Raw genomic sequence first — 20824 nt, 5'->3', positions numbered from 1 at the left:
AAAACCCTTTAGTACAGCAAATAATCATGAGGGGGTTATCAGTAACGGTGTGCCTAAGCCACCCAAACTAAATGACCTGCAGTGATAAGGAACATGGAGAATGGTTTGTGCATGTGCAATAGAGACAATGACATCTTTGTGGTTTGAGAAGCCATTCACAAAGTTATGGTGGGTAAAGAAAATGTCAAAAACCCTCCACCATACAGTGTTCAGTAAATAAAAATACCACTTGTAGATGCATTTGCATCTATCAGACAGGTCTGCAACCCGGTATTTCCCATTATCGCTTAGCATACAATGCTTCCACTGCAGCCAGGGATTCTGGGTAATGGCATTCAAATGAGCACACAGTGTGTCACTCTTTACCTCTTAACCATTTTAACATGGACCCCTATGAGCTTATGCCTGCCGTATTACACATTGCACAAAACCATCTATGCTTTAAGAAGAAGTGAGAGAATTGGAAAGAGATGGATTGCAAAGGCACTTGGTATTCTGGATGATCAAAACCAGAACACTCTTAAACATTGCTCCATGTGAAGATCAGTGGGAGTCTGTGTTATGGAAGGAATAATACAATGTTAAATTATAAATAAAATAAAATAATAATAATAATAATAATAAATAAAAATGTTATGGAATGTACTGTACTCTACTTAGACAAATAGAGACCTTGCAGTAGGCAGGGAGGCATCTAATGAACTCTAAATGCTGAGCCGCTGTAACAAAGTTCAAGGAATATGCATTCAGTGTTATGTTTACCAGGCAAACACATTCCATGACAGATTCACTCCCACAACCAGGAATGGTCATTACTTTATTCACAACCCCCATCAGCCTTTGATCAGACATCCTTGTGTGTTTGAGTAACATACAGTACATTGTTCTCTATGTCTACTAACACCAAGTTCCTTTAGATGCATTAGGAAATTGAATATAATTGCTAATTATATTGATAACAATATTGACTAGCAGAGCAATTATTAGGACAATAAAATCACATTTAAAATTATTTTTATTTATGCTGTGAGTGCTGAAGAGGACTGCAAGGCATTGTTTGCAATGGGCTTCACACCCCTGGCACTCAAAATATTATCCATTGCACAAAGTAATACATAATTATAGATCTTGGTAAACTCTTGGGGGTATATGTACTATACTAAGGTCCTATTAGGTAAAAAAATTTGTGCGTCAACATTTTTGTGCTAAAAGCAGTCCAAATGTTCAGAAAATGTGTCGCATGTATGATGTCTTCATACATGACACATCATTTGTTGTTTGAAATTAATTTTGATACATAATAAATAATTGATACAATTTAAATTAAAATAGAATTATGTGTATTTTTATTCCTAGCTTGTATTAGTAAATATCAATTATTAGTGCAATGTTATTTATAATAGCAATATTGTGAAAATATTACGTTGTTAACCTATCAAATAAAACATTTGTGCTGCGTCAGATACATTTTGGGTTGATACATACCAATTCTGCGTTAACATCATTAACATACTTTTTTATAGTTTATGCCAAATTGAACTTGGCAGACAATTTTGACACACTTTTTCCTTTCTTTGGTGTAGAGTACATAGAAATTCCTCTTCTCAAAATTTTTTTTGCCGCTGATTGCAAATTGAGCAATTTCCAATTGGTACATACAGTAGTTGCACACAGGAGCAATTTAACATGAAATTTCCGTGTGCCAAATTCAGTTCCTGAATTCCCAAGGATTCAGAAACTTGAAAGCAGATATTGTTTTCTTGCAAGAGACACATTTTGATACTCAGGAGCCCCCAAACACTTTCAGCGGGACATACCCTATAGCATTCTACTCTTCCTTTACTAGCAAAAAAGAGGGGTTGTGATACTGATTAAACAGGATATTCCATTCCAGGTTTTGGAGGTTAAGAGAGATCAAGGGAGGAGGTCCATAGTGGTTCATATCAATACATATCTCCTCCAGCACCCCTCATCATCATCATCCTCATATCTCCCCTAGCACCCCTCATCATCATCCTCATATCTCCTAGAGCACCCCTCATCATCATCATCCTCATATCTCCCCCAGCACCCCTCATCATCTATAAATAGATGGGGGGGAGGGGAGGAATCTGATAACAATTAAGAACGGGACTAGGGGTTGCCCCCTCTCCCTTCTTCTTTTTGCCCTGACAATTGAAACCTTTGTGGCAACAATCAGAGCTGCCCCAAATATACAAGGGATTAATATAAAAGATGAGTGTTACAAATTATCACTTTTTGCAGATGATATTATCCTTACTATACAGTAGCTAACCCATTGACATCTCTCCCGAATTTACAATCCACTCTCCGGAGGATTGGGGAATTGTCTGGGTATAAAGTTAATGTGGGAAAATCAGTAGCGCTAAATTTAACGCTAATGGAAAGGGAGGTCGACGTTTTTAAACAACATTTTGACTATAGGTGAAAAAGACCCATCTGAAGTATTTGGGGATATACCTTACTAGGGACTACAACTCATTATATAAATATAACTATCCCGACCTTTTTTCTAAGCTTGAAAAGATCTACAAGTTTGAAATTCTCACTATATTTCCTGGATAGGGCGTATAACAGCGTATAACGGCGTATAACGTTAAGATGAATATTCTCACCAGACGTCTATATTATTTCCAAACATTAGCAATATTTGTCCCACATACAAATATAAAATAAATCCAAAACCGTCTTATGCAATTTGTTTGGAAACATAAACAACCGAGAATAGCTAGGTCAATTATGCTGGAGTCTAAAGAGGGAGAGGGTCTAGCGGTTCCAAATATTCTAAAATATTATATAGCTTCTCATTTGAAACAAATGGTTTATTGGCATTCCCCGGGAGGGACCTATGCTTGGGTGGATCTGGAAAGCTCACTTAAATACCCGATTGGCCTACCTGCTCTGCTGTAGTCGAGCTCTAGGACTGGGCTTGGGAGACAGCCTGAGTAGGCGGTAATCAGTTTACTTTCAAAATCTGGCAGTTAGAAAAAAAAATACAAAGTTATGTCAACTCCATCTAGACTTACACCCCTATTCGGCAATCCAGGGTTTTTGCCGGTGTTCCAGGGTCGGGACTTTGAAACCTGGAGACAGAGGGGAATTCTAGAGATGGGAGATTTATTAGATAAGTTGATGTCGTTTGAGGAACTGATGAGAAAATATGGTTTATATCGGACGGAGGTGTTTAAATATATGTGTGACTCTAGGAAAGAACAATTAAGTAAAAAAGAATGAACATTACTGTCACGGGAGACCAGAACTTTTAACACCTGTGCCACCGGGATCACTATCATCAGACAGGACACAATAGTTGAATAAACAAAAATTTATTCTGGCAAGCCAGCAAACATTCAAAATATACAATCATAATGCAACACTCACCAACTGGGGTCTGTGGGGGAAGAATGTAGCCTCAATTAAGTGCATGGGCCTGCTTCAGTAGGCTTGCCCTGAACGTCTTTTTCTCTGGCATTTCTCTGTATGCAGCCCGGCTAAGTGTATTACCGACTCTGCACACGGAGAAATGCCCGAAACACACGGACATTGCTGGCTTTGCTAACTGTATTGGGAAATACATTAACACAGGGAATAAAGTGCTTTTTGCATTCCCTGTTCCCCAAGACACACAGTTTTCCCCCCTCCAGATATCACACAGTGACAGAGCTCTCTTCTGGAAGAGGTTACACACAACACATTACATCCAGGCCAAAATGAGCCTCACAGAGGCGGCCATTACACATGGTTTTGGGGCAGCCAGCCAGGCTTCACGTTTATTATGTGAGCCTGGCTAACCCCTACCGTCACAATTACATTGAACACAAAGTTAAATCATGCTCTCAAGCAGGAGAGAGTTGATATAATTAGGAAATACTTATTTCTTTGGACTATAGTTGGACAATCATGAGTGTTAACGGCAAATAGATTTCTGTTGTCTATACACAAAAATGTATTGTCCTAATATTCTGCCAGTTAATGTTCTTTTAGGCCTGGAGTTGCCTATAAAGTGAAAACAGAAATTATAGAAATAATCTCCTATGCTGACAGAGGACGACACATTAAAATAAATCTTCTCAAAACCTCCCATTCTTGCATTCCGGCAAACACAAAACCTCAGACAGAAGTTAGTCAACAGAAATCTTCATAACAAACTCAAGGACCCTGAGAATGGCTCAAGACAATTAAAAAACATACCCTGCAAACTTTGCAAGCATATATGCCAAGATCCCAGTCAGTCACAAACATAGAATGTTCAATGTTAAAGAATCCTTCTGCTGCACATCCAGGAATGTGGTATATATGATTCAATGCAGCAACGGTGACCAAGGATACTACATTGGTGAAACCAGCCCCAAACTTTAAACCAGATTGATCCTACATAGACACAATAACACACCATGAAGAAGGGAGAAACTGTATTGCACTCCAGTGAGACACCACTTTTCACAGCCGGATCATAACATACAGTAAATGGTTTAAAAATCCTAATTCTCAAAGGAATGTTGAAAAGCAGTCATGAACGGAAAACATTTGAACTCAAAATGTTAATGCTCTTTGATACTAAACTTTGACATACTTGAAAACGAGAGATAAATCTCAATGTAATACATCCTGGTAAACATTTTATAAATAAAAATATATTTAAAAAAACAAGAGGACATAATGCTGATATGGGGTTTATTACACACACAATTGTTTTGTAATGATTGTCCCTGTTTTATGATTTAACCTCCTTTCCCTCCCGGCACCCCCACCCCCTTCACACTGCTGATGGAAATATGGTCCTATTTCTCACTATCCCTTTCATCTATTTATTGCCCTGCCTGTTTATTCATCATCCACTCTGACTTAATTTCCCACATCATCTGCCTTAGAATGCTGCAGTATCTTTTTTTTTTTTTTTTACATCTGTGTTAAACTCATGGAATATTTGTAAATCAGTATTGCCTGAGCAGAGGAAGAGAGAGATTGTCCTATAATATCAATTGTTAGTCCAAATAAAAAAGATATCACCTAATACCGATGTACTATTGAAGTAATACTGAAGTACTCAGTGATTTCTAAAAACCTTATGTAGCACCTGTTCCCCCACCATAAGTGAGATTATCCGGCTACCTGAAGTTGCTGGTGCGGTGCATACCTGTTTGGCTGGAACAGGAGGCTCTGAGTGCTCCGTGGTTGGTTGGGGAGATATCAGGACAGGTTTTCAGAGTGGTTCATCTCGATGTACAGCGCCTCCAGCCAGTGAGGATCCTGAGATGACCAGGATGGTTCATGCTAGAAGTCATAGCCTTCTCCATTGTATAAGATCCTGCAGGCCCCATCCAGCTCCTTATCCCTGATGGCACTCAGAATAACACACTCACTCCCACTCCTCAGGGGGAGGGGAGACAGACTCCTGACTTCTGGGAGAGTGCTAGTATATACCCAGGGGATAGGCTTGTAACCCTGCCCCATAACAGGCCAGGTCTGATACTGATAGGCATAATATTAACTGCATGTGACCCAACCAGTATCCTCCACAGGATGACACTCTCAGAGTGTTGCTAGGCCCACCCCTGGATACAGTAACAATGCACCCAGGCTGCAATAGCAAGCTAGGCCTTCATGAGAGAACTTACCCTTCACAGTGCCTGTACCCAACGGGACTTATACTGTGAGGGCCCAGCAGAAGGATAGCGGTTGGAGGTTAGGCTATACTTATTTATTATATTAAGTATATTCAGTGTAGGTACCTACTAAACGGAGTCTACCTTGACGAGGTTGGCAGGCTTGAATCATGTTTTGGTCAAAAGATACAACCAAATGATTCCTTTGTTACACAGACTTAGGTTTTAAATGTAAAAAAGTCACTAGAATATTTTAGCCCAATTGGTAGCAGCGCAGAAATTGTTTTTTATTTTGAAGTGTCATATGAAGCTATAAGATCTCAAATATATTTCAGGGTCTGGAATACCTTTAGATAATCTTCACCTTAGGGGCCACACATCTCAGGGATTAATCTAAAAAATGATGACTTCATTATACGCTGTCGACTGGCAGGGAAATGCTCCTGAAGGATAGGTAATTGCAGCCTTGGACAGAACACCTGCTTCACGTGAAGGAAAACCAGTAAATATGAATTGTGGAATTAAAACCCCCTTGGCAAAAGTGCTGAGCAGCTGGGGAGATGCTTTACATGTCAAGACATTTGAATGGACATTTTAATGGCCTCTCTCTCTCTCTCTCTCTCTCTCTCTCTCTCTCTCTCTCTCTCTCGTTTTTAAATGTAGCTATTGACAATTTAAGTTTTGTACACTATAAATGAATCTTACCTCTGTCAGGATTATTATCTGACCCTTTTCCCAAATGTTGCTTATCTCCATATGTTTAATGTTAGTCTTTTATCACCTCTATTTTGCTTGTACTCCATTTGTTAGGTTTCATTGAAAAAACTAGCACTGATTAATATCAGGTGTTATGATGTGTTGGCAGTATAAATTTAAGCTCACTATTGGGGAAGCACTGGCTGGGGCTAGCAGTGCATATATAATGTTCATAATATAAAGTGCATATTTTAAGTGTAATATAAGAGTTATGCAGGAGGTTGGCAGGAAATTGGAAGGCGATTGATCCTTGTATTCTTCACTCAACAATTGACCTGAACTTGTCAACTCTTCTCCAGCCTTGAAAGCCTGTATTTAAACACTTTCAACGCTACTAAAGTAAGGCACACGTAAGGTACACAGCCTTGTCTTTGTTATCTATCTTTCTGAAAATGAACCGGCTACTTTCCTCAGTTTTGTTCTTTACTGTGGCCCCATGTAAATGTTACTCTATCAACTACACACCCAATGTAATCATACACGCTGGACTACTCAAAAGCCTTTCATTATCTAATGTATGTTGGTGGAGAGCTCTGAAAACCAGCACACCTAGCACCCCTCATTTTAATGGCAAATATAGCAACTTTGCCGCCTGCAAACACTTACTCAACCTACTAGTTATATTGTTACTCTCTTTAGCAGGGGATACGGAACTCAAACCAGTCCTCCCCTTTTCAACTCTGTCCCGCACCCCTGATAATACCCGCTTCAAATTCCCAAAAATTCTGTCGCCCATATAAATATTCATAGTCTGTTGCCCATTCTGAATGCACTACGGACATGGTGCCTTTTGCATAAGCCTAAAGTCCTAATTCTCACCAAAACATGGCTAACTCCCAAATCCCTAGATGGATCTATCCCTATTCAGGGATAAGTCAAAGAGAAAAAGGATTGATCTGCGCTTATATAATTGTGATTATTGTGCTCAAGTGTATTGCTTGGTGCAAGATATTACAGTGTAATTAATAACAATTAAAATATAAGACATGTTAGAAAGGGGGAGAGGTCGTGCTGCTGTACTCGTGGGATGGCTCCACAAACCGAAACTAGTACAAAAACAAAAAGAGAAACAGCGCAAAAAGCCTCTTGGTGTAGTATATTAAAAAGTGTTTATATTAGTGAAACAGGTGAGTATTCCACGTACATCAAAAATCTTTAAACTTAGCATGACATGTATATGGACATGTTACCACACAGCAATCTGCAACCGTGGATCACGTGGTGTCTATCACCGGATCAATTCTCCCCTCACACTCCCGTGTGGCAGTCCTTATGTACCCGCCACTCGAACAGATCGAGGCCCCTTGCCGCAAGGTGAGGGCACAGCCACCACTATCACGGAGAGAAGGGCTCCCTTGCCGGTTCCTCGGCGTCAGCTCACCACACACGCGCCAGTGACGTCATCGGGGGGCGCCGACGGAATGTCTCACGTCGCATCTTTTGCATGTGACCAGTGGAAGCAGCCGGAGAATGTCCCGTATAGAAATAGGTATTGACAATAAAAATAAACCTCAATAGTTAGTAGTAGGAACGCGCCCTCTTCTTTCCAACGCGTTTCGTATATATAATATACTTCGTCAGGGACTCCTTTCATTTTACGCTGCCCAATCCTCTTTTGAAATCCTAATTTGTAAAATTTGCCTCCCCTTGTCTATGCTAATTCTTATTGCAGGGATCTACAGCCCGCCTAAAGCCTCGCTACAATTCCTGACTGATATGACCCACTTTCTTGGCACTATTTCCTATCTGAATGTAAAGAATGAGCTGTTAGTTCTTGGGGATTTCAACCTCTATTGACTTCACCCTAAAAACAAAATCTGGACACAATGGAAGTCACTAAATTTAGCCCAACTAATTTCCCAACCCACACGGTGACCATGCAATAGTTATGAGGTTTGCAAAATCATTTCCAGGTTTTCACGTTCCGGTCTGGGATTTTTCTCTTCCTTGCCCTCTGTGGCTAGATCAGCCATTTTTGCTCCTGGCAACTTCCTTTAAAAGGACAGCCCTATGAGCAGGAAGTTGCCGAGTAAAGTTCCAGTTTCCTGTTGTGTTCATGCAACGCGTTTATGCGTATTGTCTTTCATGTTACCAGATCCAGCTCACTTACCTCGACTATCCTTGTCTTCAGCCCACCCGACCACTGCAGGTATCTCGACTACCCTTGACTTCAGCCTGCCTTGACCTCTGCATCCACACCAACTTTGCAACTCTGCTACCAGCCCTGGCATTCGGCCTACTTCGTACTACTCCATCAGGACTCTGTTGGCTCAGGTCGGTTCTTTCACCTTCCTAACCCAGCCCTGTGGGTCCACTTCCTGCTTGACATGAGCATTGTTACAATAGTGTATTGGGTAAGGAAAATCAAACCACCCAAATCAAGTTCCAAAGTTCTACTCACTAGAACACTTCGAAACTTTAACTCAGAACAATATATGGCTGATCTTAACAACGTAATACCTGACCTCGATTCTGTGCTTGATTATTTCCAAATAGAGCTCTTAAAACTATGTGATACCCATTCTCCACTATGCAGAATAAGAGTACAGGGGGACCCACCTTCCATGGGTTACAGCCGACCATATTGCGCTTTACCATTTAGGGATACCCTGTAAAAAATATCCCAAGTTCCTGGCACTACAAATGATTTTAATAACTAGATGCCTGTGGAAAACATGTACAAGGCAAACAAAACTAGTAAAAGCCCAATATTACTCTTACAATGTTTATCATAATAAATAAAATCCAGCAAACTTCTGGTAGGTCATCAGCAATATATTCCATCAACAACCATCTAATATAAAAAAAGGAATATACTACACTGACAAATCACACTGACATTGCAAATGCATTCAATGAATACTTTGTGGGCTGTGCTACTTCCGTAAAATCAAAGCCCAACCCGAACTAGAAACATGAAACTCAACCGGTGGTAATTTGTCCCAGTATCTGAGTAATAGATTACACAGGCGCTCATAACATTAAAAGTAAACAGTCAATGTGGACCTGACCTAGTTCAATCAAAGTTTCTATAACTCAATGCCCCAGTCATTGCCATACCGCTTGCCTCCCTAATCAACTCTATTTTGTCTTCAAGCCATATCCCACTGCCAGAGTTGTCCTAGTCTTCAAAATTGGGGCCAAAAACATTGTCTCCAACTACATTACAGTCATTCTCTCTTCTGCCAATTCTATCCAAAGTCATGGAAAAATGTGTCCAATCCCAATTAAGCAATTACTATACCAAGACAAATTTCCTTAACCAACTCCAATCTGAATTTTGCCCAAACCATTCCATGGTAACTACCCTCTCAAAAGTTTGCAATGAGATTCTAGTGTGGAAAGTAACTGGGACAACATACTGATGCAATATTCCTAGATTTTGCAAAGGTATTTCATACTGTTGATCATGTTAACTTGTTAAACAAGCTCCAGTGCTCTGGAATAGGGGAACACGCTGTGAACTACCTATCGGGTACATCCCAATATGTGGAGTGGAATTCAGATCGCAGCTGATACTTTTTGAATTTGCTGCCTGCTACTGTATAAGTGAGTCACTCGTCACTGAGCACTATAAGGCTGCAGGAGTCTATAGAAATGTAATACGGAGAAGACTTGAAGTCACCTCAAATCAGACCACATGAGGTGGTCTGTGATTTCGACCCTATGCGTTTTCGTCACTGGGCGTGATTATCAGAGGATGGACCTGCTGCTTAATCCAGGCTGTTTTATAGCCGATATGGTCAAACAGCTAATCATTGTTCACTCTAATCATGACTAATAGAGTGAACAAGCATCAAATGTTTGAACATATCTACTATATATTTCTGAAATGTCTGTATGTTTGTCTGCATGCCCTGTGTCCCTAGGGCCAATCGCATTGCACCTTTGGCCTGTCACTCCACCTCAACACTGTCCCACCCCTCACCCCACTGTCCCACCCCTCACTGACAACACTGCTCTGGGGCAACCTCTCAACCCACAAAACCCTCACCGCCTGTAGCACAACACTGCCTCTTACAAACACCCCCCTCCACCACCACCCCCCCAACCTCATGCACCCCCCTCCAACACCACCCCCCCCCAACCTCATGCACCCCCCTCCACCACCACCCCCCCCAACCTCATGCACACTACGAACGCACGCCACAGCTCTCCCGCTACTGCAGCCCATCACCAACCCCCCTCACCCAAACATACACCCCCCCACCTCACACGAACAGCAAACGCACGCTGCTGAACATACAATGCATGATGCTCCATCACCCCCCCCTCACATGAACAGCAAACGCACGCTGCTGAACATACAACGCACGATGCTCCATCACACACCCCCCCCTCACCCGAACATCCCCGGAGCACACCCAAAACTACCCCACCCCCCTCACCCATACATCCAGAGCACGATGCTGCTCCGGAGCACCTCAACCCCCCCCCCTCACCCCAACACAAAACTCACGCTGCTGACCATCCAACGCACGATGCTGCTCCGGAGCCCCTCACCCCCCCCCACCCACCCACACACACTCACCCGAACATCCACCGCACGATGCTGCTCCGGAGCCCCTCACCCCCCCCCCACACACTCACCCGAACATCCACCGCACGATGCTGCTCCGGAGCCCCTCACCCCCCCCCCCACACACTCACCCGAACATCCACCACACGATGCTGCTCCGGAGCCCCTCACCCCCCCCCTCCTCACCCTCTGTCCGCCCCCCCCCCATCACGTGCGCCCCCCCCCATCACGTGCGCCCCCCCCATCACGTGCGCCGCCCCCCCCCATCACGTGCGCCGCCCTGCACCGGCTCCGGACGGGAAGAGCGGCCCTCCTACCCCAGCCGCTCCCTTACCTCCCCGGCGCTACCTCCCACTCAGGTAACTCACTGCGCGTCCTGCCTCAGGCCCACCCGCGCAGCCTCGCGCCTCAGTCCCACACAGGGCGCTTCCTGCCGCCGCCTGCACGCGCCTCACTCAGCCGAACGCCACATCGGGGGACCAAGCGGGCGCTGGGGGAGGGAGCGCGAGTCACGGGGGGGGAGCGCGAGTCACGGGGGGGGCGACCTAAGAGTCACAGGGAACAGGGGGGGGGGAGTCACGGGGAGGGGGGGGAGTCACGTAGAACGGGGGGGACATGCACATACATTAATTATGACAATACATATGCCCACTGCTCTCCACCCCGTCCCACACTCCCCTTCCCCCCCACACCCCTTCCCACCCACACCCCTTCCCCCCAACTCCCCTTCTCCCCCCCATTCCCCTTCCCCCCCCCACTCCCCTTCCCCCCCCCACTCCCCTTCCCCCCACTCCCCTTCCCCCCACTCCCCTTCCCCCCCCACTCCCCTTCCCCCCCCACCCCTTCCCCCCCCCACTCCCCTTCCCCCCCCACTCCCCTTCCCGCCCCCACTCCTCTTCCCCCCCCACTCCCCTTCCCCCCCACTCCCCTTCCCCCCCACTCCCCTTCCCCCCCGACTCCCCTCCCCCCCACTCCCCTTCCCACCCACCCCCACTCCCCTTCCCACCCCGCCACTCCCCTTCCCCCCTGCTCCCCTTTCTCCCGCTCCCCTTTCTCCCGCTCCCCTTTCTCCCCCCCCGCTCCCCTTTCTCCCCCCCGCTCCCCTTTCTCCCCCCCCGCTCCCCTTTCTCCCCCCCCGCTCCCCTTTCTCCCCCCCACTCCCCTTTCTCCCCCCACTCCCCTTTCTCCCCCCCCGCTCCCCTTTCTCCCACCCCGCTCTCCTTTCTCCCCCCCGCTCCCCTTTCTCCCCCCCGCTCCCCTTTCTCCCCCCCTCCCCTTTCTCCCCCCCCTCCCCTTTCTCCCCCCCCGCTCCCCTTTCTCCCCCCCGCTCCCCTTTCTCCCCCCCATGCTCCCCTTTCTCCCCCCCGCTCCCTTTTCTCCCCCCCGCTCCCCTTTCTTCCCCCCCCGCTCCCCTTTCTCCCCCCCGCTCCCCTTTCTCCCCGCTCCCCTTTCTCCCCCCCGCTCCCCTTTCTCCCCGCTCCCCTTTCTCCCCCCGCTCCCCTTTCTCCCCCCCCGCTCCCCTTTCTCCCCCCCCGCTCTCCTTTCTCCCCCCCCGCTCCCCTTTCTCCCCCCCCGCTCCCCTTTCTCCCCCCCGCTCCCCTTTCTCCCCCCCTCCCCTTTCTCCCCCCCTCCCCTTTCTCCCCCCCTCCCCTTTCTCCCCCCCTCCCCCCCTCCCCTTTCTCCCCCCCTCCTCTTTCTCCCCGCTCCCCTTTCTCCCCCCCCGCTCCCCTTTCTCCCCCCGCTCCCCTTTCTCCCCCCCGCTCCCCTTTCTCCCCCCCGCTCCCCTTTCTCCCCCCCGCTCCCCTTTCTCCCCCCCCGCTCCCCTTTCTCCCCCCCCACTCCCCTTTCTTCCCCCCGCTCCCCTTTCTCCCTCCCCGCTCCCCTTTCTCCCCCCCGCTCCCCTTTCTCCCTCCCCCCGCTCCCCTTTCTCCCCCGCTCCCCTTTCTCCCCCCCGCTCCCCTTTCTCCCCCCCCACTCCCCTTTCTTCCCCCCGCTCCCCTTTCTCCCTCCGCGCTCCCCTTTCTCCCCCCCGCTCCCCTTTCTCCCTCCCCCCGCTCCCCTTTCTCCCCCGCTCCCCTTTCTCCCCCCCGCTCCCCTTTCTCCCCCCCCCGCTCCCCTTTCTCCCCCCCCGCTCCCCTTTCTCCCCCCCGCTCCCCTTTCTCCCCCCCGCTCCCCTTTCTCCCTCCCCCCGCTCCCCTTTCTCCCCCTCCTCCCCTTTCTCCCCCCTCCTCCTCCCCTTCCCCCCCTCCTCCTCCTCCCCTTCCCACCCTCCTCCTCCTCCCCTTCCCCCCCTCCTCCCCTTTCCCTCCCCCCTCCTCCCCTTTCCCTCCCCCCTCCTCCCCTTTCCCTCCCCCCTCCTCCCCTTTCCCTCCTCCCCTTTCCCTCCCCCCCTCCTCTCCTCCCCCCCCTCCTCCCCCTCCACGATTTATAAATAATACTACCTATTACGCATTTACATCCCGGGCAACGCCGGGTCTCTCAGCTAGTCGGTTATAAAAGAGCCTGCATTAAGCAGGAGGCCCCACACTTAATGAAGTCACAACCAGTGATGAAACGCATAGGTTCGACACCATCATGTGGTCGGATTTGAGTTTAATCCAAGTTTTCTCCGTATTTGGATTTCTACAGACTTCACTGATGAGTGACTCGCTTATAGCAGGCGGCAAATTCAAAAAGCAAATATCAGCTGAATTCCACTCCGGTGGTCCAGGATACCCTCTTTATGAATTTTAGGGAGCATGTCGAATGTGCCAGGTTTTGGGTTAGCTGGTATCAGGTCCAGAATTTGCTCTCTTGTGTAGATCGGGAGTGTTTTCATGATCTTGTTGAGTTCCCTCCTGTATTTTTTTTGTTGGATCCTCCTGCAGTTTGGTGTAATACTTTGCATCAGAGAGTTGTCTGTGCGCTTCCCGCAGGTAGTCTGTGGTGTTCATTATGACCACTGCTCCTCCCTTGTCCCTTGTTTGATAGAGTTATGTTGTGGTTGCCTTTAGCGATTCTATGGCTCTCCTCTCAATCAGTGTCAGATTATACGTTTGTTTCCTTACTTTGACCAGGATGGTAGATTTGGCTCTTAACAATAAAGGTAACCTATAAGGCTGACATGTGAGGATAAAATATTCCTTGTCAGCGGTGCTACTGGGCAAGAGATAATATGTAACGATAAGAAAAGAAGCCCACCGTGTAGCACTCAGGTTTACCAAAGTATCAAAGTAGCAATATTTATTGGATGTCACACGTAAAAATTAAAAACAGTACAGAAATATAAAAACATGGCATGGGCCCCCTGCACGTGAACCACAGAGAACAGAAATTCTGCTGAAACCCACATAAGTCACTGTGTGACATTAGGTAACAAAAAAGAATAGGAATATACACATGTAAATAGCACTAAGCCAAGCAGTTTGCTAATAGGTGTCCAGTGACACAACTACTCAACACTCTAAGAAATATACAATGCTCTGAATCTAGATGCACACAATAGTATACTAGTATTGAATCTGAAAGGAGCAAATTGGGACACATCCTCCATCTCATCAGCATGCAAGATATAGTACAGGTGGACTAACTATACTGCACTAAACTGAAGTAACAATAGACTGTTGTCCTTGATGGTGATAAATGCAGTTGGCAGTCAGGGATAATAACAGTCACAGTATAATAACAGTATAGAAACAGCCGCGCTGTCTTCTTTTTGTTATATATATATATATATATATATATATATATATATATATATATATATATATATCTATATATATAGATATATATATAGATATATATATATATATGTTTAGCCTAGGCTAGCATATGTTACTGTGATTTTTGACTCATCTGAACATCTGGCCTCACCAGTCAAAGAGCTGACACTAAATTAACATTCCAACCATAATGATCCCTAGCATGGTTAAGGGTAGGGGGTTCAGAGATCATATAGCCTTGCAATAGTAACATGATCCCGCTGTGATAGAGCATACCAGAATTGGTTAGGACAGTGGTCAATCTGTATACAGTGTATAAAAGTGATGATTGTCAGGGACTTGGTTAAAGAGAGAAGAGGTAACAGCTGTTAATCATGCTATTAGCTCAGTGCTTTGAGTACAGGAAGGAAGCTCAAAATTTAGGGGAGGAGAGGAAGAAACAGTTTTTCACCTTACTTTTACTTGTACTTTTAGCACAGAAATACCGCACTGATTGATTTTACTACACAGGAGGTAAAGGAGGTAGTCAAAAGTCTAAAACCCTCTAAGGCGCCCCATATATGCTGAGGATGTTTAATGCAGTCCTAGCTGGGGAACCCTTCCTGGGACAGATGCTCCAGGCATCAATCTCCTTGATCCACAAAAAGGGTAAAGATCCCTCCAACTGCCAAAGTTACAGGTCGATATCTTTAATAAATTCAGACATCAAAATCTACTCCAAATTATTGGCCAACAGATTGAGCGCTATTCTGCCTGTGCTGATTCACCCCGACCAGGTTGGTTTCATTGAGATCGACAAGCGGCCGACAATACCAGAAGGATTATAGATATTATTGACTATATTGATGCCAACGAGGTCCCGGGAATCGTGTTGTTTAGACGCAGAAAAGGCCTTTGACAGAATAGACTGGTCATACATGGAGGCCACGCTTGGGGCGTTTGGATTCGGTGGCAACATTTTAAAGGCAATAAAAGCACTTTCCACCACACCGGCGGCGAGTGTCCTGCACCAAGGCTTCCCCTCGGAACTGTTAGAATTAAAAGTGGTACAAGACAGGGCTGCCCGCTTTCGCCCCTGTTGTTCGCCTTATGCATGAAACCACTGGCGGCTTAGATCCGCAGTAATCAAGATATAGCAGGAATTCAAATTCGATTGCAAACACACAAAGTGGCGCTGTATGCAGATGACATCATACTGACATTAGAAAAGCCACTTACCTCGCTACCCAACCTATTTGACCTGCTTGGAAAGTTTAACAGGATATCAGGTTTCAAAATTAATCAGTCAAAATCTGAAGCCCTTAGCCTGAACATTTTAAAAGAGATGGAAAAATTAATAGAGCTTAACTTCAAATTTAACTGGCAGCCGAAAACTATAAATATCTAGATGTAGATCTCACAAAGAATGTGAAATCTCTATATCAGGCAAATTATCCTAGACTCTTGCGGTCCTTGAGAGATGAATGAAAAGAATGGTCCTCTTTTGGAATCTCTTGGTTCGGTTGAATTTACAGTGTAAAGATGAATCTTCTACCCCGCTTATTGTATTTGTTTCAGACTTTTCCGATACCTGTAGTACGGTCAGACATATTGGCCATGCAAGACCTGATCTATAAATGTATCTGGAATAACAAGAAACCACGGATTAAAGCAAAGATTTTGCAAAGACCTGGGGAGACTGGTGGATTGGCAGTACCTTGCTTGTTATCTTACTACACGGCGGCACAATTAAGTCAAATTACACAATGGCATGTAGATCCAGACAAAAGAAGATGGGTGGCACTGGGGAAAGAGATGTGCGCCCAACTGGAGCTCGAGAACCTAAATTGATATCCCAAATCTAGATGAAAAAAGATGGACCAACCGCTGTCCTCAATGCTCAACTCCCTAGCATTCTGGGAGGCTTCTAAATCTACAAGCTCACTGACTTCAAAGCACACTCTGATGGCCCCTTTAATCGGTAACCCAGATTTTGCTCCGGGGCTACACGGTAAAAGTTTCAAACTCTGGCGACAATTGGGGCTAAAGAAGCTAAAGGACCTGGAAGGTAGAAACCCTATAAAGACATTTGAACAAATAAAGTCCAAAAAAGCCATTCCCAACACAGAATTCCTTAGTTACCTCCAGGTCCGGGCATTTTACAACAAACACACGGTACGACCGCCATTAACTAATTTTGAAAAGCTCTGTGTGTGAGGCTCTGACACATGGGGACTAACCTCTGGGTTATACAGGGAGGTGATTAGTTCAGGCAAAGACTACACGTACAAACTCCACTTCATGACGCAGTGGGAGACAGACTTAGACATGTCACTAGAAGACGAAGACTAGTCAGAGATTTTTGCTGCAGCTGCTAGAAGCTCTATCTGCACAACATTAAAGGAGAACTCGTATAAGGTATTAATGAGGTGGTATCTCACCCCAGCTAGACTAGCTAAATTTGTCCCAGGGTATTCCCCGCTTTTTCCGAAGCAGTGCGGAGGAATAGGAGACTTGTTGCACATGCTGTGGTCTTGTCCTCAAATTGCACCTCTATGGAGGCAGATTCGGGATTGGCTACAGAGGATTTTGGGCCTCAAAATTCAGCTGGACCCGTGGCTGTTCTTATTAACTAAGCCGACGCAAGAGGTGTCAAGAGCGGGAAATAAATTAATTGCACATTTTGCCACGGCTATGAGCTGCGAAACCGCAGCATTGTGGAACCAGAACACAATTCCATCTTTAGACAAAATTCAGAATAGGATTTGGTTTGTTTGCCAGATGGAGAAGTTGACGAGTTTGGTTAACGACACTGGCCCAAATTTCCAAAAGGTCTGGCTGCCGTGGTTTGCTCAGACAGATATTCAGGGGGTGAGCAACACTACCATTTAGCTTTGATAAGGTTAAATTAGTTCTCCTTGGATGAGAAGCAATGGACGGAGACACAGGACTGACGGAATAAGAATAGCCCCACCCCCCCTCAAAAGAGAAAGATGAGGCCCCTCCTCAACAAAAGGAAGAGGGATAGTCAACGCACGGCAGGCCGCTGGGAGCCAAGACCAGGTCATCAGGTAAAGATGATGCTATCGCAGTGACCCCCCCCAACCCCCCCTCCTTCCCTTTGTTTATCCCTTCCCTTGTATGTCAAATGCTGTGTGTCCTTGAAGTTCATCGAGGCAGTGGAGCAGTAACACGGTTCTTTAGGTGAAAACAAGTATGTAAATACGTGATGTGGCTCCATGTCTTGTAAACAAAAATCCAATAAACTTGAAGTTGAAAAAAAAGAAATACCGCACTGAACTAAAAGAAATCCTACTTATCCCCAAGCCTTTTATTCATAATGTATTGGACAGTCTCCCTAGTGCATTGAATGTAGCGACATTCAAGGAAGCAACTTAGTAATAATTGGTAAGAAACAAATATTCTTCTCAGACAATTGGTATAATACCCCTCTCAGATGAATTCTGATTTTTGTACTCAAATTAATTATTTTTATGCTCAAAACTTTACCTCTGTGAAAAGTTCAGGCCAACATTTAGTGGGTGTGTCTTATCTGACAGTCATCAATCTTCCATGACATTTAGTCTGGGAGAGAATTATTTTAAACCCCATAACTCTCTCCCTATAACTCCTAGAATAATGCAACCCTCACCATTGCAACCATATGATTTTGCCGAAGGCGTAGATACCATTCTTCAATGTATAGTTTTGAAGGAGGAAACAAATATTTGAGATATGCAACTGACACCCTGTCATGTTTACTGTCAGTACAATCCTATATTTTGGCTTGTCACATACCTGTATCATTTATTCTTGTGCATTGCACCAGATTTTCATTATCTTACATTATGTGGGATCATTTATGAGTAATATAGTGACCCTCTTCTTACCTCTGTCTGTTAACCAAAGAGGACCCAGGAATGTTCTTGATGCCCCCTTTGAAGATACCATGACCAGATCAGGACAAATCTCTGGTACATCTGTGCACTGTCACTGTATAAACTGGAGTTGTTGTCTGGTCCACTATATGTGGCCCATGCTATCAACATTTTATCTGTTTTGTGCCAGACTAGCCTTCTTAAAAGTACGAAGATCTTTCATGATTAATTAAAGCAACATGTTATGATAATTTCCTAGACATTTGCTTTAAGTAATGGCAATAGCTATTCCGTGCCCTTAGTAAACCTCAAACAACAAGAGGAGAAATATTAGTCATCTGAAAGTCCTCCATGAAAACAAAATATATTTAGCAATTAGTTTATTTCCAAATAATATTTGACTGAATGCTTCAGTCAGTGTCATGATCATTACATATTTTCCACTCAACAGGGAGAAAAAGAAACACCTAAATATTAAACTTTTTTTGGCAAGTCAAAGGTTTAATATTTTGCCAAGCACCCCAATAAATATATCTGCACATAAATCAAACACATTAGTTTCTAAATTCTTATTGAGTCATCTGTTCTGTCTTATTGTGATGCATTTTCATACAATGATATCACTGCACATAAAACTGGGCACATTCTTGTGCAGATAACTCCTCAAAAGCCATAATTAGAAAAAAAATGAATGATAGAAAATGATATCACACAAGGGAGTATTCAATGTGATCTCTTTTATATTTGCAAAATTGAACTTTGCCCTTACTGCTATAGATAAAAAGTAAACTTGTTGCCAGGGTATGAAGCCAAGAATTAAGTCAATTTTTATGCATTGATCATCTGTGAGAGGAAACAGGGTTTAAGCCAGAATGGGGAGGCATCAGTGTCAGTGACTGTTAAAGTAATGATTGCAACACGTGTAGAAGAAAAATAGTCCTGGTATATTATCATTCTTTGGGGGCGATTCACTAAGCAGTGATAACTGCTTTTAAGTACGATAAATGCCTTTTAAGACCGATACTGCCTGCTGCGCGATTCACTAAGCAGTGATAACAGCGCTTTATCGGCTGTAAAAGGCATTTTTTCAGCCAGGGAAAAAAAATACGTCCGATCAGGCAAAAAACGGCAAACATGCCGTTTTTTGCAGTCAGCGTGATTTACTAAGCAGTGATAAGTGAATCATACTTTAAAAGCACGCCAGATTTTTGCACCAGCTTAAGGCTGGCGCAAAAGAAATGGAGCCATGAAGAAAATAATTATTGATGTTTTTTTTGCCACACAATTAATACAACAGGCTGGCGGGTGTCCCTGGGTGATCCCTGCGGGAGTCCGGGGCCCACGGGTGATCTCCACGGGAGTCCGGGGCCCTCGGGTGATCCCTGCTGGAGTCCGTGATTCCCGTTGGCCTGCGGTGGGTACATCATGCCCATATTATATGGGCATGATTTTACACTATGCCAGTCAATGATCAACCTAAACAAACCAATCACAAATAAGAACCAATGCAGTCAAAACAATCTGAAACTAAAATCAAATAAAGAAGTAAACCGAACAAAATTACCACCAATCAATGAATCAAATCCAAAATAAAGACCAGAATAAACAATTAAAACACTAAAACAAAACCATGAATAAATAAAATAAATATCTAAATAAACTGCATCATTCAAAATCAAAACTCAAAAAATAATCCAACATTAAAAAGCAAACACCAATCATAAGCCAGAAATAAACTATTTAAAACATCAGAAAAAAATTCTGAACACTACATCAATATGCAAAATAAATAGCATACAAATTTAAAATCAAAGAAGCAAATACATACAAGCAAGCATTTGCCAAAACAACCATTGCTTCTTACTATATGTATGTATAGCACTAAAGGGCCATGCATAAATACATTTTGAATAAATGTGTGAAAAAAATGCACCAAAAAAAGAAAATAAAAAAAACCTGTAAATGAAAAATAACATACATTCAATATTTTTCCTTACCTTTCCCGTGGTCACCGCAAGCTCTTGAAGCAATCCACGATCCCAAACAGCAGTAAGGTGTTTAGACATCCTGGGTGAGTAGTGGGAGACAGTTGGTTAACCCCTTAATTACTATAGTGGTTACTAACCGCTAAGGTGATTAAGGGGTTAGGGGACATTAGATTGTATTTTTGATTGTACTGCATTGTTTGTGGCAATGGAGGACATGGACGGTGATGAGGATGAGGACGACCTTCATCGTTGCAGCCTGGCAGGGGTGAGTGCAAGGTTTATTTATTTTATTTCTGCAGCTTAATGTTTTATTTTAAATGGGCCAATGCACTATTATCCATATCTGGATAATAGTAATTTTGCCCATTACTGTACT

The 20824-nt window shown here is 44.5% G+C and overlaps 1 protein-coding gene across 6 annotated transcripts in view; it reads right to left on the bottom strand.

Moving 5' to 3' along the window:
* Positions 1-20824, bottom strand: part of EDAR (ectodysplasin A receptor) — a 127810-nt gene that overhangs the window by 77512 nt on the left and 29474 nt on the right. For 4 of the 6 annotated variants that reach the window (XM_075590309.1, XM_075590311.1, XM_075590310.1 and 1 more), the window contains exon 2: positions 8494-8701. The exons of the other annotated variants lie outside the window; for them this stretch is intronic. In XM_075590309.1, the coding sequence (XP_075446424.1) occupies positions 8494-8614 (121 nt within the window). In that variant the 5' untranslated portion in view covers positions 8615-8701. The remainder of the gene's footprint in view (positions 1-8493; positions 8702-20824) is intronic. 6 annotated transcript variants of the gene reach the window in all.

The sequence above is a fragment of the Ascaphus truei genome, chromosome 3, assembly GCF_040206685.1.
Source record: "Ascaphus truei isolate aAscTru1 chromosome 3, aAscTru1.hap1, whole genome shotgun sequence".
Lineage (NCBI taxonomy): Eukaryota > Metazoa > Chordata > Amphibia > Anura > Ascaphidae > Ascaphus > Ascaphus truei.
Note: the sequence above shows the minus strand (reverse complement) of the source record. Positions and strands in the feature narration are given on the sequence as shown.